The following is a 22,210-nucleotide window of genomic DNA, read 5'->3' as shown; positions in this document are numbered from 1 at the left end:
AACTCCATTTAAACGGCTGCTGCAGGCCTCAAACCAAAGACTGCAGTTTTAACAGTCAGGGTTGCACACACTCCCTTAACTCATTGCCGTGGTTTGGGTGGGGATCACTTTGCTGAACAAAAAGAGCTTATTTTCCGTCCAACGTGGAAGAATGCCATTGGATTTTTATTGAAGGAACCAGTTGGCCTACAAATATAAGTCATCCCGGCAGCACGATTTCAATGTGCTTTTGTACTCACCTGTCTGAAGGTAATTCTCAGAGTCTGTGAGTCCACATAGTTCAACTCTCTTGTTCCTGCACAGAGCCCATTAGTGCCTCTTTGGACTGCTGGCACCGCCCTACATGCCGTCTTGCTCGTATGGATCGAGCCAAGTTTGGTATTTGGTATTGGTGTTTTTCTTCTTTATTTACATTCTTTATGTATTTTTATCCTCAGTCTTTTAGTATTACATCGTAAATAAGAAAAGCGCTGAAGTGCACATCTGTACAGTGTAAGAAGTTAATGCTTGAAAGGGGTCACATTATCAAGGCTAGGCTTAAAGTCATCAGTGCCTTAGTTACTCTCCTGCTGTGCCTCAATTATTCATCCCAATGTCATATCACAAATTCCTACAAGATGTGATTTTCTTTACCGGTAGTTTTCAAGAATAAAACGGGACATCCAAAAACACTGAAGAGAGGGATTAAATTGTGCTCTGTTGGGAACAAGCACGCAGTCAGGGCTCGTGGGATGCCTTTTTTTGAAGTGTGTCCTGATCAGCCAAGGAGCAACTGAAAGAAAGTGTCTGTATTCAAATAACAATGCGTGGAGAAAAGAATCCCCTGAAAACACACTTTAAATACAATTCATGTCATTCTGTGACACATATGAGATTGTTCTTTTGTCATCATATTGTGACAGGGCCGCATTGCACGTTTCTTCAAGCACGTCGCATTACGTATCATCAAAGAGAAAAAAAGGAAGGAAAAGTGAGACAGAAGGAGCGAGGAAGGGGAGAGCGGGAGCGGCTCGCTCAGAAATGTCTCTCATGCTGTGACCGTGATATGAACTTTGTCAGAAATATAGCATGTCATCAGTTCCCTGCAAACACGCGTACGGAAAAATGTTCAGCCCGGACGCGGACGGCCATATTAGTCTCTGCTGGGCTCAGAACTCAGAGAAGCTACATCGGGACTGTGTGGGAGGGAGGAGGGTGGTCCTGGGTGGTTACCATGGTACCCGAGCTCAGCGAATTTGCATAAGTATTAAATACCACTGATGGTCCTGTAGCTTTTTATCCCGCTCTTCCAGACACACAGGCTGAGCGGCGCCTGGCTGGAGAAACACATCAGTCACCTGAGAAGTTATAACAGCATGATGAAATGCATCATTCATCATTCATGTTCCTCGTGAAATATTCATAAAAAGGATTGTTTGCAACTCTTTTGGAAAGACATTTTTATCACAGTTGATCTGGTGAGGTTTAACGTCTGTGAAATTTGGAAATTGACACGAGCCTACACGTTACACCAGATTTATTTTACTTGTCACTGCTTGCAATATACAAAACATCCCCAGCCCTGTCATGCAAACATGTCCATGCAAGAAGGATCTAAAGTTGTCGCGAAATAGCAGCATGAATAATAAAAATGAAAATGTAAAGCTGACATCTGTTTATCCAGCACGGTGCATTCAATCACCCAAAAACCAATACCCACGCCATCATGCATCGCTCATATTTCCACAATGGGGGACGGATATCTCACGTGTATTACAGAGAAGGCGGTAAACTCGATGAGCCAGGTGGAAATTCTGGCGTGAACTGACAGGAAACATATTTGACGTATTATTCTGTGTTGGCATTGCTAATGACTGTCTTTTTTCTTGCTTTTGCTTGAGCTGGGGCTCGAGTATTGGGCTCCAGCTCAAGCAAAGAATGTGTCTGCCACTGTTCACAACAAAGTGCATAATGAACCCATCAAACCAAAGATTTAGTTGGATATCTACCAGGAAACACGTCCAAAATACATTGCCAGGCTGAAACCTTTTAAAATGCTAATATGGTATGTTATCAATTATCAACTAGGAGTGAAGCCACAAATCTGATATCAGTTTGTAATAATCGTAATATTTTGTTACCACAGAAACCTTTTTTTTAACAATGTTTTGAGTCCTAATTTAAGATGAATTCTAAATGACGGCCAGATTTTGAAGCAACACTTCTTTTCGGTCTGTAAGGCGATGACAATGAAAGTGAGAACAGCGTGAGTGTTGAAAAGAGGTGATCGAAAGGCTTCTCAAACTGATGACACCTTAAGGTTCCAGGCCCATGTCTTATTGGGTAAATACATCGGCTACATCGACCGCCGAGGCAGCTCATTTATTTCACCTCCGTCGACATGATTAATGCCTCTGAATCTTCGTGGCTTAAATTGAGCGCCTGGCTTCTTTTTTTTTATCATGATAGCAATCTAACTAGCGAGCCAGGAACAACAAGACATGATGAAGCAGCCATGAGTTTAGGAATCACTATTTTATTGGAAGGTAGGATTTTTCCTGTCTTTGAAACTTCTGTTAAAATAGTACAATCAGTTAATATATTTGTCTGTGATGTGGTTCCTGTTGATTTAGAGTTATTAATACTTGGGTGACCTTGTTGTGATGGCCTGTCAGTGAGGGTTCAGTCGTAATGACTTAAAGCACCATAATTGTTTCTTTCAGCGCGACAGTCTAACATTAGAGCTCAGAACTGCTACTTTTTGCAATCTCATAGTTTTAGCTATAGTGTGTCAGGAAGCGGTGCTGGTGCAGGCTGAAGGAGGCAGGACTCAAACAGGTGCTCTTTATTCAAAACAAAACCGAGGAAGGACGTGCACCAACGATGACTGACATAGACAATGACGCGACCAGGGACAACAGGCACACAGGGCTTAAATACACTAGGGAGGTGCAGGTGATTGGACACAGGTGGAAACAATCAGGCAATCACAGGACAAGGCAGGAAGTAAAGTTACCCAGGGACACAAGAGACATGAAACTGCAAAATAAAACAGGAAGGAGAACCAAACCGTGACAGAACCCCCCCCCTCAAGGACCGAATTCCAGACGGTCCTAAAGGGGAGCAGACCCGGAGAAAATCAGACAAGGGGAGGGAGGGTGGGGGACCCGACGATCCTGGGCCGCGCGGGGAACTCCAGGTGCCGACTGCCATGTGTCGGGTCCTTCGGGGGGTCGGGACGGGCGGAGACGGGCGTCTTGGGGCCGAGTCGGGCTGGGACTGGCGTCTTGGGGCCGTGTCATGTCATGTCGTTCCGTGTCATGTCATGTTGTTCCGTGTCATGTCATGTCCGTTGGTATTTTTAAGTCCAGGTCCCTGTTTTAGCTTTCTCCTCCTTCTCCCCCTTTTTTGGTTGGAGTGGTTTTGATGACACTAAAGCTTTTGCCTTTATATCATTCACATTCTTTGTGCAGTATTCTTAGTAGGTTTTGTATCTGCAGTTCATGCTTTAAATGATTAAAAAATTAAAAAAGAAATTTCTCTTGAAAAGTCTATCTTATGAGACAGCACATATGGGGAGTAAATGTACACGGTAAAGCACATTCATGTCGATGAGCATTAAAGATGATCCCCCCCCATGCAAAGGGATAAAGGTGAGTCTATGAATATGTGGTTAATGTTCAGGTCAAGCTGCACTGTCCGGCGGCAGGAGACAGGAGGAAAGACCGGCGAGTCTCTTTAAGTGGTTTATTGATGCCTGTCACCAATAGTGGGGCTAATAACTACGGATACTGAGTAAGTGGCCCAAAGACTTAACCAGGAGATCAATCAGCTCGTCTCATCCTTTCACCAATACAAAAGGAAGCGACATAAAGTACGTTGGCTTTCTACACCAGAAAACTATACGGATGGATAATGGAGAGGCAGCTTCGCTATTCTTAGGTTGTTACCATAAGTGGGGTAAATAGGTATTAGCCACAGAGAGCACTCACTCCGAATTGTTGACCACCAGTATGCAGGGAACAGTTAGCAAGGTTTCCAGAAAACCCCATAAGAAAAATCCCATTTTAATGCATTATTAATAATTGGGCAGATCAAGACCAACCGGCTGTGTCCATTCTCAGCACCAGTCAAGCCTTAAAGGATGTAAAATTTAGAAAGCGTGATGGAAATATGGCATTAAAGTTTGTTTCATGCATTCATCCTCATCTATCTACGCAGATTGTTTCTTGTCTCCTCAGTAGATGCTTCCATTGTCTAGTTTTTGATTTATATCAACACACCACCCATTCCACATTTGCTAAGCATGAATTAAAGATGTTTTTTCCCCTACGCCGCCATTCTCGCCTCAAACCCTTGGCGGAGGGCCGGCAGCGCTTTTTTTCCTAATTGGATAAAACCCTTTTCCTCTCTGTCTTTGAGGTAGCCTAATGATGCACACTGTAACGCCAGTTTTCTATTACTTCATATCCAACCTGACAGTTACAGTTAATATTCTATATATTTAACCAATCAACAGCAAGGGATGTACCGGATCCCCAAAACAACAGACCGTCTTCAATAACTGTAAAAATAAAATAAAGGCTTGTATAGTCTTCCTAGTCTGGTAATGTGACATTGTCCTTGGAATCAGCTGCTGAATGGTACATTTCGCTAGGCGACTTGTTAATTTATTGTGGATGGAAGTATATCCGTAGCTATAACTATATACTGTAGTTTATAGGATACTTTCCATCCAAGATGTCACTGACAGAAGGTAATATAAATCTTTCAGCTACTTGGACTAATGAATACATAGCACAATTAGGCTCCTAATCTTTCGGGGCAGTTTTCGGGGCTCATGGATTCCTTCACAATCCTCAGTCAGATAAATATTCAATGAGTCAGGCAGACGAGACTTAACATATTAATTCTGCCCCCGCGCTCTCGCTGCTGCTGGGTATTCATAGCGGGGCGGCCAGATAAGATTGTGCAGGCATTCTGATAACAAGGGGGATGAAAATTAAAAAGATTAAATAAAAAAATCAACGGATGCTGAAAGTCAACTTAAGTATTTCATTAGGAAAAGCTTGACCCTTTGGTGGCCATTGATCGTCCCACTAGAAACCATCTTTATGGGCCATAAGCGCACCAAATCTGATGTCCATCCACCCAGGAGTTATCTGATACAGATATATCACTCTGGTCCAAAGTGTTACACCAGCAGGCTTAATTGCCATCCCGAGAGTCACGCCTCTGCAGTGCCTGAAATGCATTCTGTAAATAAAACATCACATTTATCTTTCACAGTCAAACTGATTCATTATTTGCCAATGGATCATCAAGCTCAATGAGACACATTAGGGTTTTTAAATCAGTCTGTTAAGCAACTGAAGTAAAGCCGTTAACTAAAACTGTCTAGTAATAATTGAAGTGTCTTAGGTCCTTTTTTAATTATTTCTGCACTGGAACAAGATATTTTGGATGTTTGTGCAGCCCAATGTGAAGCACCATAGACACCAGAAGGGTGTAAAACTCTACTCATCGAGACTTTTATTACTCTACCATTGATTTACATTCAGTAACACAGTGTATGCATTCGGCTGGAATACACTAAATCTACCATGTAAAAACTACACCAATGTGTATAACCTGTTATTGGGCAATACGTATGAAGAGCAAGCACATCATCAGATACATGCTGTGAAGGATTGGGCATTATGTGTCAGTTATTGCTAAGCATGCATGCGGGGCGCCATCAAATCCAATCCCCTACGCAGATGATGTTTTAACAAATCAGCGACATCCATCATCTCCAATGAGAGCGTGAGCAGTGAGTCAATCCCTCATTAGCTGTTTGAGCACATGCTAGCATAGATAAGCAACTGTGCGTCTGACCGTCCCGCTCTGACATCCCAGATTACTTTCAAATGTCAAATTGCCCCTGTTGAGTTTAATTCGGTTGAAATAGGTCCGTCGCCATTACTGAGAGCCCTGGTTGTCTAACTCATAAATGCTAGTCAATCCGTTGTGAAAATACTCATTAGGGCGACGACAGGGAGAAGTTTGCTGGCCTGACACATTTTTGTCAGTTGTTAATGACAAAGCTTCTTTTTTGAGTGAGATGGAATTGAAAACATTTATGAGATCAACAATTGCTAGTTGCTTTTTTTTTACAGTGTGCTTAAGGAGCTAAGTAAGGAATATTCAGCTCAACAGACCTTTTAAAAGATAAAGAGTTGAGACACATGGACAAATCACACCTGGTAATAATAACACAACCACGCTTTATTGGTTTCGGCTGGGAGGATAGGAGGTTTGATAATGCACAAGTTTCTACCACCAAATGGTTTGGAGAAGTGAAATGTGCGTGTGTTTAGCTTGACGCAAACAAATATTTTCATCTGAAGTTCAAACATGCCTGTAAGAGTGAGCCGTTTTCTTCTAAATGGAAAAAATAAAAACAGCCACATGACAAATGTGTCCCGACTCCTTTTGTTGATCTGAACGTGTGTCTGCAGTGAGCTTCCCCATGTCACACACAGGAGGAGGAGCAACAGCCTGCTGGGTTTCTGCTTCTATTCATCTCTGTGAAATGTTTGGGATATGATGTGTAAGCTGGAGCTGAACATGAACTAAAGAAAATATGCCATTTAGCCTCAACAGAAGCTTAACATTAATTCACTGGAGTGAACTTCAACACACTCTGGAGTTTGTTGGATTTACTTCTGAAAGAGTCCAGGCTTGTTATTCATATAATCCGAGAAAGTTAAACCTTTCTTTGTGGATGTGACCGATTCCTGAGGCAGCTCCAGTGACAATGAATTAAAGTTCAAATTGTTGGCATTGTATAATTCCAAATTCATTGGATTATAGAGCGGTAAATTCTTGCATAAGCCGTATAGCTGGTCAGGTGTATTGTTATAATATACTAGATGCCCGATCTAACGTATTTAGCATTTTGAGAACCTATTCATCTTCATATAGCAAGATCTGCTAAGGCAGGATTTTCCTGGCCAACTGCTTTAAACAACCATAGCCCAGTGAATCTCTGTTATATCAGCAAATACGCTAGTTGGCAGTTGTTAAATTATGAAAACAAATAAAAGCCACCATATCAACCACTAACTAGGTCAAGTTACAGAAGAAAGTTGTCTACCAGTAACTCATATATTTCACATGATTTAAAGGAATCCCAAAGGAGGAAAATTCTCTGTCTGTATATTTAGACAGGTCCCACGATGAATTGCTGAACCACTTTGCTTGAGGGCCACTGAAGAGCTATCTATGCTGCTTTGAAATTCTGACAGGTAATACATGTTTCTGTCAGTTAAACCTCAAACTAGCAGCGGCAAGTCCATTACAGAGATTGCCTCTGTACTTTGTCTTGCCTCGCTACTTTCTCCACTGTCACATCAGTAATAGTATTTGGCTAGATCGAGTAAATTATAATTGCTCACAGACTGGACGGATTTCTAATAATGCACTTTGATGTAAAAAAAGGTTGTGACCACGATCAAAAATAGGTTATTTGTGTGTGTGTGTGTGTGTGTGTGTGTGTGTGTGAGAGAGAGAGAGAGAGAGAGAGAGAGAGAGAGAGAGAGAGAGAGAGAGAGAGAGAGAGAGAGAGAGAGAGAGAGAGAGAATGTATATAATTTGAATTTTGTTTCGTGAAGTTCGATTAACCGAACCTAAATCATTACTTAATGTGTACACCTTTTTGGTCTCTTTCGTGTACCGTAGTTCCATCCCGGCCTCAGGTTGCTTAGTAACACTCTCTAACCCCAAACACTGATGTTGGCGAGCTCTACCCAGCATTTCCGTCGTTACCGGGTTAGTTGGTCTATAAAGACACTATGAAGTGCTATATCTATATTGATGGTAAATGTAACGTGTGGACATGCTTGTTACCTAATATTCAAACCGTTTTTTAATTATTTGTAACCAACGTAACGTTGACAAGTTCCTCCTACCTGTAACGTTACCACGTGCGGTAACTTTGGCTTATTGTGCGCGACAACTATAGCGTAAATGGATGACGTAATTGATTTTACGCCAATTTAGTTGACGAAACGCCGCGTTGTGTCAGCAAACAACAAGTTAGCGAACACAGTTAACAAGGCTGTGCCGACATGGAACTGGATATCCGTCACCATCTCACCAAGGCAAAGGAGCGGCAAGGTTTGTATTGTTTCTGGGGTGAGTTCACGAGGTGAGCCTTCGCTGTGTTTCACGACTTCTGACGTTACTTACGCAGACTGCGCAGCGCTGCAGTCCGCCTACCGCCTAATGGAGGACATGGCGCGAGCCGGAGCCAGCGGGAGAATTCCACGTGTTGCCCCAGAGTTGTATGTTGTTTGTGCCGAGGCAGCTTTACAGGTGAGACGGAGGTGGGGTCCTTTTATATTAATAACTCGTCTCAGGGCTTGTCCTGTCTGCACTGTCAACAACGTGATTACAGTAATTAATGATTTTAAATCACATTTGATCAATGCCATCAACACCACATATATAATTTGCTTTTGACAAATTAGGTTGCATATCATTCAATGTATATGTACTACTAAAAATAAAGGAACAATCATGAGTTCAATTGCACTTCTCTGATATGGATCTGGTCGGGTAAGTAGCAGAGAGGGGTTGTTAATTAGTATCCGCTGCATTGGTGCACTAGAGAATGTTTCGGCCCAAACAATCAGAAACAGACTTCATGATGGTGGTGGCCTCAGGGCGCGGCGTCCTGTAGCGTGCCCTGTGATCACTGCCCAGCACCGTGAAGCTTCATTGGCATTTGCCATAGAAACACCAGATTTGGCATGTCCTCCACTGGCGCCCTGTGCTTATCACAGATGAGAGCAGGTTCACCCTGAGCACCTGTGAAAGATGTGAAAGGGTCTGGAGAAGCAACGGAGAACGCTAGGCTGCCTGCTACATGGTTCAGCATGAGTGGTTTGGTGGTGGGTCAGTGATGATCTGGGGAGGCGTTTCCACGGAGGGAGGCACAGACCTCTACCATTAGGTGTCGGGATGCAATCCTTGAACCCATGGTCCGACCCTATGCTGCTGCAGTAGGTTCTGGGTTCCTCCTGATGCATGACAATGTCCGGCGTCATGTGGCTGGAATATGCAGACAGTACCTAATAGGATGAAGGAATTGATACAATTCAATGGTCCTCACGATCACCTGACCTAAACCTGATAGAACACCACTTGGACACTATGTCTATGCTACGTGGCTCCTCAGACTTCACAGGAGGTCACTTAGACAGATGTGGGAGGACAACCCACAAGACACCATACATTGTCTTATAGGAGCATGGTCCTTGTGGTCAAGCATGCATACGTGGGGGCCACACAAGGCATTGAGAAGCATTTTGAGGTGCAGAAATTGAATTTCGTCCAAATGGACCAGGCTGCCACACATTTTTTTCACTCTGATTTTTGGGGTGCCTATCAAATGAAGCCCTCCTGTAGGCTGAAACTTTTATTTATATCAAAACATGTGGCATCTTTTTGTTCCTAAGACATTTAACTGTCCGTATTGGTAGGGGTATCCAAAATAATATATTTTCACAATGATGTGTTCCTTTAATTTTTGAGTGTGGGCATGTATGTGTAAATACATTTTTCATATATATATATATATACACACACACACATACTAGAATTGTATTGAATCGTGTGTAGCCTGACATTTAAGTCAGTCAATAGAGCTGGTCACGTTGTCCGGATGCTGCCAAGCCATATCCTGCTGAAATCCTTGTGTTAGAAAGATTCACACGAGAGAACATAGTCTCATTGATCCCTCAGGCAGCCTCAGCGAAGGACAGATTTACATTTGAATGTGAACAATGTGGAGCTAATTTATAGAAGTAAATGCGTGGTACTGTGATGACATGCAAGTGTCGTCATCCGTCAAGTACTGACAATATCGGCATGTGGAGAAGATTTATTTCTTCTTAGAACATGCAGTTATTTGGACTGCAGCATGTGAAGGTACCAATACAGAAATTCATAAAAATAAAAATGTCTGCTGGTAGAGTCATATCAAAAATGTATTATGTCACTGTTAAACAATTGGCAACATTCAACTCTTGGCGCAGTAGGACAGGGTGAAAGTGAACCTGGCGTAGACTAGAGTCTCCCAGGGCGGGGGAAGCATATTTGAATAATGGAACATACTGATATTATTCCATAATGTGATCTGTTTTCTCTTCTTTGTCGTACAGTGAAAATGCAGCCTGCATTGAAGTCTTAGTCCTGTTTTGAATATTACATTGGTTCACATCCTCAGCAGGAATGCAGTACAATAGTCCCCAGTTGTTCGAACTATGAATATTCCTGTTGCAGAAATGTTCATGTTCTAATAAGCTGATACACTGTTAATTTGAACAGGATCAATCGTCTTCCAGCCTGAGGAAAAATGAAATACTTAATGATAATATAATTAAAAAATGGCTATACAGCATTTCTGTGATGTCCCTTGATGGCATTACTACTCCTTTTATTGAACACTACCCTGTGATAATTAATCTGACAAAGAGCAGGAGACGTAAAATCATCAAAGTTTACACATTAAGCATCAAATTTAGAAAAACGCTGGTGAAACAATGCGGATGAGGTCTCAATATTTACTCCGGTTGGCCTTTTGTGTTGTTGTGTTTTTTTGTTGTCAGCTGGGCCGCTTGGAGATATGCACAGCGTGTCTAAAGATGTACTTTGAAGGGAACCCGCCGGCGAATCAATTTCTGTGCCGAGGTTACCTCTGCCGGGGCCGCCTGGAGTCTCCGCCGGCCGCTGGGAGTGTGGTGAGGACAGTGGATTGGACACAGCTCCTCAAAGGGGAGTTGTGCGAATGTGTACTTCATTGCCAATGGGATGCGCTTTATATACACACAGTTTAGACATCTACTGTACTCTTTTCTTCTTCACGATGTTATTCTTCAAGGCTCATTTGCTTTTGTCTTTACACAGTTAAGTGCACTTTCATGTTTTCTTGGTGTTTTTAACAAACTGGCCTCCATTGAATACTTGTCTGTGTGTTTGTTTCATCTGACAGTCCCCTGCGTTGTTTTCTATTTTAGGGGGACTTCGAAGAGGCTCTGCTTTGGTTTATTAAAGCAATTGACATTGCAAAGCGCGATCCAAGGTACGTGACTTCTTAGAAGTGTGTTTTGGCTTTGTTCTAACAGTGTCAGTGTGAGTCGACCAGTTTAGGCCACGCAGAGTTCATCATCTCTCTTAATGCCTGGCGGTCGCAGTCATAATTCCGAGGTGCACTTGGAAAGACAAGTGATGTGAAATATCCAAAACAGAAAAAAACAGGGTTTGATTTGCCGAGAACATAGTTGAAAGATTCTTCGCACTTCTTCCGACAGGTGGATGATATTAAACCTTTCTTCCTAATCTGTGAGCAGGGCATTAAGGACGATGAATATAGATGACGTTGATAGACGCTGTGACATTTTGAGGGAGAGGCACGGGGAGACAGTGGCTCACGCGAGCAAGCGGCACTGAAGCTCATGGCTAATGAACCCGTAACCTGTCAATAAAAGGGCTGAATGAGCTGTCCCAATTAACACCAAAGGGAATACATCGCTAATGCACCCGGCCCAGACCATCACGCAACACTCTCTGGTGTATAAATTAGAAGCACTCAAACAGTCCTTTCACACAAATCTCTGTAAAACAGCGCCTCCGGTTCATACTATTTCCCTCATTTTGTATAGACTTGTATAAGATGTCCTCCTGAAGCCCATCGGACGTTCGTACACACACGTTGTTAATTCACAGACCCCCTCCGTACAGAGTTGTCACTTGTATCCTTAATAATCCCGCTTTCTCTGTTCAATCATTTTGCGTTTGGTTTGTTTCTCCCAGGTGCTACTTCCTAGCGTTCAACGCGTCAGTGCTGTACTTCCAGACGGCGCGTCCTCTCCTGCAGCCGGGGCGGCGCCGCCACCTCGTCCCCTCCCTCAGGCAGGTGGTCCAAAGTCTGGACGAGGTGGCAGACGGGGACCACAGCTGGAGGGCAGAGCTCATGATGCAAGTAGCCCCTCGATGCTCCTGTCGGGTCTCCCCCGTGAACACGTGCAGTCGTGATTCTGTCGGACTCGTGCTGGTTTCACGGCGGGGACGCACGCGGCTCATTAAGTTTGTGACCGCAGCTCTCTGGCTTCCATGCTCGTTTCATTTTTTGCGAGTATTGTTGGAATGCCATGCAATACTACAATTCAATTCAATTCATTTTATTTTGTATAGCCCAAAATCGCAAATTACAAATTTGCCTCAGAGGGCTTTACAGTCTGTACACATGCAACATCCTCTGTCCCGAAACCCTCACATCGGCACAGGAAAAACTCCCCAAAATATGAAAAAAACCCTTCAATGGGGAAAAAAGGGAAGAAACCTTAGGGAGAACGTCAGAGGAGGGATCCCTCTCCCGGGATGGACAGACTGCAATGGATGTCATGTGTACAGAATCAACAATGTAAAAGATGTACAATACATTCAATTTCTCTAACTGAAATGATACAAGTAATTGCAAGTAGCAGAAGAGGTGTACGGCAGGACCACTGCAGGGACAACCTCCATCAGATCGAACCACCATCCACAGAGGCTTCTGTGGGGAGGGAGAGCAGAAAGATGTTGGTTTTTGATGACAGTAATATGAATCATATTTAAAGTAATGATGATGGCAGTAGCAGGTGTCAGCAGAGCCATGAGCCAGGAGTCAGAACCGGGGTCCGCACGAAACTATGATCCACGGAGACCTGCTAGGCGAGAAAGCACAAAAAACTCCCGGAAAGAAGCTTAATTAGTGATGTACATTAATAAAGCATGGATGATTGTGGGAGGAGAGAGTGAGAGTGAGAGAGGGGCTCGGTGTGTCCTAAGAAGTCCCCCGGCAGTCTAAGCCTAGAGCAGCTTAACTAAGGGCTGGTCCAGGCTAACCTGAGCCAGCCCTAACTATAAGCAATATCAAAGAGGAACGTTTTAAGCTTTATCTTAAATGAACTGACCGAGTCTGCCCCCCGGACTGAAAGTGGAAGCTGGTTCCACAAAAGAGGAGCTTGATAACTGAAGGCTCTGGCCCCCATCCTACTTTTTAAAACTCTAGGAACCACAAGTAGCCCAGCATCTATGGAGCGTAGATGCCTTGTAGGACAATACGGTGTAACAAGCTCTTTAAGATAAGACGGTGCCTCACCAGCAAGTGCCTTGTAGGTGAGGAGAAGTACCTTAAATTCTATTCTTGATTTAACAGGAAGCCAGTGCAGAGAAGTTAATACAGGAGTTATATGATCCCATTTCTTAGTTCTTGTTAATACACGTGCTGCAGCATTCTGAATCAGCTGGAGAGGTTTAAGCGATTTACAAGAGCAGCCTGATAACAAAGAATTACAGTAATCCAGTCTAGAAGTAACAAATGCATGAACTAGTTTTTCTGCATCACTTTGAGACAGGAAGTTCCTGATTTTTGATATATTCCTGTAATGTGCGTGGGTCGTGCGGATAAAGGGACGCTCAGCCAGGATCACGTGCAACAAGTTTTATTGTTTTTCCCCGTCAAGTGTGCCGGCGTCGGGCTCGCTCGTGTTCCTCCCTTTTCGCTCACCCCCGCCTCACTGCTCAAATAGGGGGAAAAAGCACACACAATTATCCCCAGCTGGTTGTTATTGTCTCCAGCTGGCCCCGTTCCCCGAGCCACTCCCCCGCTCTCCCACCTGCAGCCGGGCTGAAACCACGCCCGCCACCACATACCCCCACCGCCCGACTTAGGCCGGGGAGCCGTCCGGCCTAGCTTACTCCCCCCCCCCTCCCTCGAGAGGGCGGGAGAGGAAGTCCGCCACGACCATCTGCGTCCCCGGCCTATGGACCACCTTGAAGTTAAAGGGCTGCATGGCCAGATACCACCGAGTGATCCGGGCGTTAGTATCCTTCATGCGGTGGAGCCATTGGAGCGGGGCGTGGTCCGAACAGAGGGTGAATGAGCGTCCCAGGAGGTAGTAGCGCAGGGAGCCCACCGCCCACCGGATGGCCAGGCACTCCTTCTCCACCGTGCTGTACCTGGCCTCCCTCTCCGACAGTTTCCGGCTGATGTAGACCACCGGGCGGTCGACCCCCTCGACCTCCTGGGACAAAACGGCCCCCAGCCCTCTGTCCGACGCGTCGGTCTGCAGCACAAAAGGGAGAGAAAAGTTAGGTGTGTGGAGGAGCGGCTCCCCACAGAGAGTCTGTTTTACCTTCTCAAACGCCCGCTGGCACTGCTCCGACCACTGGACCGGATCTGACGCACCTTTCCGGGTCAGGTCGGTCAAGGGGCTGGTGAGGTCCGCAAACCCGGCGATGAACCGTCTGTAGTAACCCGCCAGCCCCAAAAACCGCCTCACCTCCTTTTTCGTCTTGGGACGCGGGCAGGCCGCAATAGCTGCTGTCTTGTCCACCTGAGGGCGCACCTGCCCACCCCCCAAGTGGTACCCCAGATACCGTACCTCCCTCCGTCCAACTGCACACTTCCCCGGGTTGGCGGTGAGCCCGGCCCGCCTCAGCGACTCCAGCACCGCGCCCACCCGCCGCACATGCTCCGCCCAGGTGGTGCTGTAGATAATGACATCATCCAGGTAGGCGGCTGCATATGCGGCGTGGGGGCGCAGCACCCTGTCCATGAGCCGCTGAAACGTGGCCGGGGCACCGAACAAGCCGAAGGGAAGCATGGTGAATTGGTACAAACCATACGGAGTGGAGAACGCTGTTTTCTCTTTGGACTCTGACGACAGGGGAATCTGCCAGTAGCCCTTAGTCAAATCCAGGGTCGTAAAAAAACGTGCAGTGCCCAGCCGGTCCAGGAGTTCGTCGACCCGGGGCATTGGGTAGGCGTCGAATCGTGACACGTCGTTCACCTTGCGGTAGTCCACGCAGAACCGCACAGTCCCATCCTTCTTGGCCACCAGAACGATGGGGCTGCACCAGGCACTGTTGGACTCTTCTATTATCCCCATCTCCAACATAGCCGCTAATTCCTCCCGAACCACTTTTCTTTTGTGTTCGGGTAGTCTATAGGGACGTGACCTTACCGTCACCCCCGGGGGAGTCTCGATCTGGTGCATTATCAGGTCCGTCCGGCCTGGCCGGGGGGAGAACACATCAGCAAACCGCTTTTGCAACTGGGCAATGTCTGCTCTCTGGTCCTCAGAGAGACGGGCCTCACACGGGAGCGGGGTGGGATTGGCCGCTTTTGGCACCTCCGGCCCCAGGTCCTCTCTTTCCGATACTGTGGAAATCAGAGAAACAGACTCCGCCTCCCTCCAGGGTTTCAGGAGGTTGAGGTGGTATATTTGTGTAGCCCCGCCCCTGTCAGACCGCACCACCTCATAATCAACATCCCCCACCCGGCGTGTGACCTCGAAGGGCCCTTGCCACTTAGCCAGGAGTTTTGAGTTGGAAGAAGGAAGTAATACAAGTACCTTTTCTCCCGGTGTGAATTCTCGCAGCTTGGCTCCTCTGTTGTACAGCCGCTGTTGTCGTTCCTGGGCCTGGAGCAAATTCTCTCGTGACATCCTCCCCAGTGTGTGGAGCTTTGCTCGCAGGTCCAGGACGTACTGGATCTCGTTTTTTCCGGGGCTCGGACCTTCCTCCCAGCTTTCTTTAATAAGGTCCAGCACCCCTCTTGGTGACCTGCCAAACAGAAGCTCAAAGGGAGAAAATCCCGTGGAGGCCTGGGGGACCTCCCGGACTGCAAACAACAGAGGGTCAAGCCATTTATCCCAATTACGTTCATCGTCGCTTATAAATTTACGAATCATGGACTTCAGCGTTCTATTCATCCGCTCCACCAACCCGTCGGTCTGAGGGTGGTACACGCTGGTGCGAACGGACTTAATGCCCAGTAACCCGTAAAGTTCTCCCAGTGTGCGCGACATGAACGAGGTGCCCTGGTCTGTTAGAATCTCTTTCGGGATTCCAACCCGGGAGATGACCTGAAACAGAGCCTGCGCGACGCTCTTTGCAGAGATATTGCGCAATGGCACTGCCTCCGGATACCGGGTTGCGTAATCCATGAGAACTAACACAAAGCGGTATCCGCGTGCACTCCGGTGGAATGGCCCGATTAGATCCATGCCGATGCGCTCGAACGGGACCTCCACCAGCGGTAGAGGCCGCAGCGGGGCCCGCGGGATGGCTGGTGCATTGACTAGCTGACACTCCGGGCAGGACGCACACCAGCGGCGCGCGTCCGCCCGGATGCCTGGCCAATAAAATCGGGCCATTATCCGGTCTAGTGTTTTCCCGTATCCCATGTGACCCGCCATCGGATTATAGTGAGCCGCCTGGAAAATCATTTCCCGGCGGCTTTTCGGCACCAGCAACTGGGTGTTTTCCTGCCCCGTTCGAGTGTCACGACTCACTCTATACAGTCTGTCCCTAATCAATGAGAAGTGCGGGTACGACCGTGCTGCGTCAGGGCGCACCAAATGACCATCAATTCTTATCACTTGGTCGTAGGCTGAGCGTAGAGTATCGTCACGAGACTGCTCGAGTGGAAAATCTTCCATGGAGCGGAACTCGGGAACCGCCGGAGTCTCTACGGGAGGCTCCGCCGGTTCCCCCTCTCCCCCGGCGGCGTCGGACGACCTCGCGTCACCGCTGAGCACAGCACAAATACCGCATGTCCCTGTCGGTCGTGAACGCACCCCCGCAGCCTCTCCCATTAGCGTGTTAAATCCCTCCCAATCCGTTCCCAAGATTACTGGGTGCGTCAGGTGGGAGCTAACCGCGACCTTTATTCTATATTTTTTTCCCTTGAACCTAAGTTCGACGGACACTATAGGATACTCGTGAATGTCCCCATGCACACACCTAATTTTCACCCACGACGCTTCTACCAATGCCCCTGGCCGAACCAGGCTCTGGTGTATCATGGATTGCGAACAGCCCGAATCCACCATCGCCTGGCGTGTACCCCCCTGGATTCTTACCGGAACGCGGTACGTCGCTCCCGGGCCGGGGGAGGGTGATGGAGCGCCGGCGACCCGGATCACCTGGCCCACCTCCATCCGCGGGCACTCCCTCCGCAGGTGGCCGGGCCGCCCGCACTTCCAGCACTCCTGCCCTGGCGTTTGAGAACCTCCCGGTGGGTCAGGAAGGGTGCCGGAGTTTGCTGCGGTCGGGGGGTTCCGGGGCCCGGCTGCCGGTGTCCGACGTGGGGCCGGTGTGGGCCGCCCCGCGGTCCGCCAGGTCCCCAATCATCTGGCCCAGTGCTAGCGCAGGTTGGGCCGGCCTCGCCTGCTGTCCCTCGTCCGCCATTCCGCCGAGTTGGGCGCCACTGTAATGTGCGTGGGTCGTGCGGATAAAGGGACGCTCAGCCAGGATCACGTGCAACAAGTTTTATTGTTTTTCCCCGTCAAGTGTGCCGGCGTCGGGCTCGCTCGTGTTCCTCCCTTTTCGCTCACCCCCGCCTCACTGCTCAAATAGGGGGAAAAAGCACACACAATTATCCCCAGCTGGTTGTTATTGTCTCCAGCTGGCCCCGTTCCCCGAGCCACTCCCCCGCTCTCCCACCTGCAGCCGGGCTGAAACCACGCCCGCCACCACAATTCCGTAGATGAAAAAAGGCAGTCCTTGAAGTCTTCTTTATATGAGAGTTGAAGGACATATCCTGGTCGAAGAGAACTCCAAGATTTCTGACGGTGCTGTTGGATACCAGAGCAATTCCATCCATAGAGACTGTATCACGTGACAGCTGACTTCGAAGGCGCTCTGGGCCTATCATGATAACTTCCGTTTTTTCCGAGTTTAACATCAGGAAGTTGCAGGTCATCCAGGTTTTGATGTCTCCAAGACAGTCCTGAAGTCTAACAAGTTGGTTGGTGTCTTCTGGCTTGATCGATAGATACAGTTGAGTATCGTCTGCATAACAATGGAAGTTTATGCGGTGTTTTCTGATAACGTCGCCCAAAGGAAGCATGTACAGGGTAAATAGAATCGGTCCAAGCACAGAACCTTGTGGGACTCCGTGACCAACATTCGTGGTCCTCGATGATTCACCGTTCACAAACACAAACTGGGATCGATCCGATAAATAAGATTTAAACCAGCTGAGTGCAGTTCCTTTGATGCCAATCAAGTGTTCCAGTCTCTGCAGCAGGATACGGTGATCGATGGTGTCAAATGCAGCACTGAGGTCCAGCAATACAAGAAAAGATACAAGTCCTTGGTCCGATGCAAGTAGAAGATCATTTGTAATTTTCACCAGTGCCGTTTCTGTGCTGTGATGCATTCGAAATCCTGACTGGAAATCCTCGAACAAAGCATTGTTTTGTAGAAAGTCACATAATTGATTCGCGACAGATTTCTCCAGGATCTTAGCGAGGAAGGGAAGATTAGAGATGGGTCTGTAGTTAGCCAACACCTCTGGAGCTAGGGTAGGTTTCTTCAGAAGAGGTTTAATTACAGCTACCTTGAAGGACTGTGGTACATGTCCTGTCAACAAAGACAGATTCATAATATCCAGTAGGGATGTGCTAATTAACGGAAAAACTTCCTTAAGCAGCTTAGTTGGAATCGGATCCAGGAGACAAGTGGAAGAGTTGGATTTCAAAATTGCAGAAGCCAGTTGCCCCGTACAACAGCCCCGTGTCAACAATAAAGACCTATTTTACTGGATTGCATTGGATGTATCATGTAAAATCATATACTGGGAACTTGGTATGAAGTGCTGTAGAGAAAAATGTCCATGTGTTGTGGAAACACCTCAGTAACTATTGTTAGAAACTGTTGTTTCCCACTGACAGAGTATACGTGTCATTCTCTCTCTGTTCCTATTCAGGCTTCTGATTAAGTGTCTCGTGGACTCCGGAGAAATGGACGAAGCAGCACGTTGGGCCAAACACGCAGAAGACTTCATGGAGTCGCATACCCCGCATCTTTATCCAAGGCTCTTTATGTTACTGGTAAACGGCACGATATTTATTTTGTAGAGGCATTTATTTTGGGACTCTGCAATCTTTGAATTACACAATATGAAACAAGACTACCTTTTGTTGCAGTTAACTGTTTAATCTGAAATACAGCAGACGCTTTTAGTGAAGCATTTGGGTATGATGTATAACAATTAACTTCTTCCTTTACTTTTGTTTCTTCAGGTTCAACACAAGCTGACGGAGGACGATGTCCTCATGGAAACAAGCAGGCAGTGTACTACCTTGGCAGCAATTTACAGAATACAAGAATTTACAACGTAAGGAAAGTTTCTTTGCTATTTTTAAATAAAAACAATTTGTAATATGTGTTAATTATTTGTTGGAGGATTTCTTCTGCAGAAAGGATTGTTTCTTTTGCTGTCATCATGAAAGAATATCCCTTTTATATGTTGTTAAGTTGAAGACGTTGCACTGCAAGAGGGAACTATTTAAGATCTGCTTCAATTGTGAGGGCAAAACTGTTTGGAAAAATATACTTTATTGGATGTTTGTGTTTGTAGAACGCAGCATCTCCTTCAGTTTCATCAACCTACAAAGTGTTTTATGTTTAGTTTTTTCATCTCACATGCCTTGGAATGCCTTGAGCTGTTTTTTTGGCAGACAAAATACGATTCAACCCATGCTCAAGATGGTCATTTCCCAGTAATGTTACAGCGACTGAAGTGTAGATGCGATGACATGTTGGACAGGTGTGCTTGTTCACTAGATGGCTAGTTAGCAGTGGCGTACAACCAGGAGGCCGTAACTATTTGCCTTGTTTTCTCAAGCTGGTGGGATTCACCGGGATATCGCTTCATTTTGGATTCTGACATTTGTATGCTTTTATCTGATGTGGAAGCTACTCAAATATTAAACTGGATCCACAGGCACTCAGTTACGACTGGGGAGTCCCTTGGTGGGCAGGTTTCATCTGGCTGCCAGCGCACAGTAATGCTACAGCGCCATGGCTTCTGCTGTGACATCATACAAGCCCGGTCATAGACCCCCACCCCCCTCCCATTTCTGCAGGCATGTACTCAACATGTCAGAGCTCCTTATGGCTCCTCAGCTGTGCTATCAGCGATGGCAGCATGAGTCAGTCTGACCCAGCCGTCGTCAGCGTCCTATAGGAATTTTTGCTTAAGGTTTATGAACTTTTTATTCTAAGTAGATTGAGGGGGGGGGTTAAATTACGAATGTCTTTATGTTGTCTACAAAGTACAGTGCTTAGTAGATTACCAATTCGAAAATCTTTTCTTTTCTTTTTTTTTTCATGCTGTGAAACAGCAAGTTGGAAGAAATGGATGAGGTTGAACCAACAAAAGGGGAGCTTGAGCAGATTTTTCATCTGCTGATGGACGCCAAAGCCTCTGCTACGCCTGTGAAGTCCAGTCCTCTTCAGAGCCCGACATGCATCCAACAAGCTGACAGGTCTGTGACCCCCAACAACAACTTTACCTTCGTCCTTTCACTACCATAAAACCACATACGGATAACCCGAGAGGCAGAGAACGGCCTGAAGAGTTGGGAATCGTATGAATCCTGTTTTATTTTTTTTCTGATTCTTTGCAGAGTTTCCCTCCTTCTGGAGTTGGCTCTGCTGGCCTTGAGAGTGAAGCGTCATGAAGTCGCTGTGGACTGTTTGAAAGCGCTGAAGTCTGAAGGAGAGGCTGTGAGTTTTTTTTTCCTGAAAGTAGCTTGGCTCTGCGCTGTAGCTGTGGACACATGCAGACGCGTGCACCACATGAGACGTTTTGCTCCCACTGAGAATGAAGTGACATGATGACACTAGTGTGCAAAAACACATGGCAATAAATAGGACTTGCGCAAAGATGTGTTGCCCTCTTGCACTGTTGAATGGCGACCCTTAATATCATATGTATATAAGTATACATTTGTCTTTTCAGAGTATTGGCCAGCGTGCATTACTTGAATGTGTCAACTGTGAAATCAACCTCCAGAAGCGAGAGGGAAAGACTATGGACTACTCCAAAGCCAGCGTGGAGGTGCTCCATCATACGTTGTTATCATCAGCCGTGTGTTCCCGCTGCATGTGATGCAGCCAGTGCACCCAATGGCGGTGTCTTGACAAGCTGTTCAGTAATATTTACATCCACAACCTCCATTTCACTTCAATTTGTATATCTGCGTTAAACCTGCTAACCCATCAAGCAGCGCTTAGTTTAAGCCAAAAAGTTTTAATGATCAGTTTTTTTTGTTCTCTGACCGGGGGGGGGGAAAGATCTCGAGGGAAGAAAGACTTTGTAATCTCATTTTATGCCATATAATATTTTGGCATGAAAACTCTCACATTTAATAATTGGCACCCTTTGATATCTAACTCAGGCCAAGTACGCTTGCCAGATGATTGAAGTGTTGAAGTGCTCTGGCTCCTGCAGGAGACACGCTCCCAATCCGTAGTTTTCCTCCCACAGGCCCGGCTGAAGGAGATCAGCAAGCTGGATCGGTGGCTGCAGACAGGGGCGGGGGAGGGGGACCCTCGGGCCACGCAGGCGGTGTGCGCTGCGCAGTGGAGCTTCTGTCTGCCGCTCTTGCAGCACAACCTCAGGAAACGTGTCAGGACACCTCTGCTCAGGGTGGCCCAAGTGCTGGAAGACATTAGAAGGTCTCCAGTTTTCTCAAATCCATCCTAACGCGTGTGTGTGTGTGTGTGTGTATATACACGTGTTTGGCTGTGTCCAATAGCTTAGATCACCAAGATAAGTGAGATTATCTTCATGAATAAGAGGGAGCACCACTTACAGTATATGCTGCATGTTATGGAGGCTTGTCCTGTAACGTTTTGATAATATTTTGTGATATTCTTATTGTTGTTTCAGGAAATGCTATTATGATGACTTATGGGCAGGAATATATTTTTCACTGTAGTATTTTACATTTACAGAGAGCCAGAGGTATTTCTCAAGGGGCAGCTCAAGTCATTAGTAGCATATCTTCTGGTTTCAAATTGTGGTATTGGACCTCTAGATTTGTAGTCGTCTTTAATTTTCCACTTTATTTAGGAAGTGTCTTTTCTTTTTCACTATTTTCCCAGCACGTTGCTGGAGACGCGCTGTCAAGTCCACTCAGAGCTGGCGTTGATCGAAGAGGAGGACGGGCGCCTCGAGGCTTCTTTGACTCACCTTCAGAAAGCCATGCTGCTGGATAACGGGATGCGACGAGAGCGCCTTTCGTCAGCTGTCCGCCTCCTGAAGCTCAGAGACACCCTCTACCACACGCCCCCCCGGGCCGAGGATAGAGCCGATATGCTTATGCAGCAGGTTTGCAGC

At 46.5% G+C, this 22,210-nt stretch overlaps 1 protein-coding gene across 1 annotated transcript in view; it reads left to right on the top strand.

Moving 5' to 3' along the window:
* Window positions 1-7,749: 7,749 nt before the first annotated feature.
* Window positions 7,750-22,210, top strand: part of LOC119214429 (cilia- and flagella-associated protein 46) — a 51,111-nt gene continuing 36,650 nt past the window's right edge. Inside the window, exons 1-12 of the mRNA XM_062566510.1 lie at window positions 7,750-8,139; window positions 8,216-8,337; window positions 10,635-10,766; window positions 11,043-11,107; window positions 11,839-12,003; window positions 18,788-18,911; window positions 19,104-19,198; window positions 20,208-20,351; window positions 20,493-20,592; window positions 20,828-20,926; window positions 21,356-21,546; window positions 21,976-22,201. Coding sequence (XP_062422494.1) covers window positions 8,091-8,139; window positions 8,216-8,337; window positions 10,635-10,766; window positions 11,043-11,107; window positions 11,839-12,003; window positions 18,788-18,911; window positions 19,104-19,198; window positions 20,208-20,351; window positions 20,493-20,592; window positions 20,828-20,926; window positions 21,356-21,546; window positions 21,976-22,201 — 1,512 coding nt within the window. The 5' untranslated portion in view covers window positions 7,750-8,090. The remainder of the gene's footprint in view (window positions 8,140-8,215; window positions 8,338-10,634; window positions 10,767-11,042; window positions 11,108-11,838; window positions 12,004-18,787; window positions 18,912-19,103; window positions 19,199-20,207; window positions 20,352-20,492; window positions 20,593-20,827; window positions 20,927-21,355; window positions 21,547-21,975; window positions 22,202-22,210) is intronic.

This window comes from Pungitius pungitius, chromosome 13 (genome assembly GCF_949316345.1).
Source record: "Pungitius pungitius chromosome 13, fPunPun2.1, whole genome shotgun sequence".
Taxonomy (NCBI): domain Eukaryota; kingdom Metazoa; phylum Chordata; class Actinopteri; order Perciformes; family Gasterosteidae; genus Pungitius; species Pungitius pungitius.
This window is presented reverse-complemented; position numbering and strand designations above follow the sequence as displayed.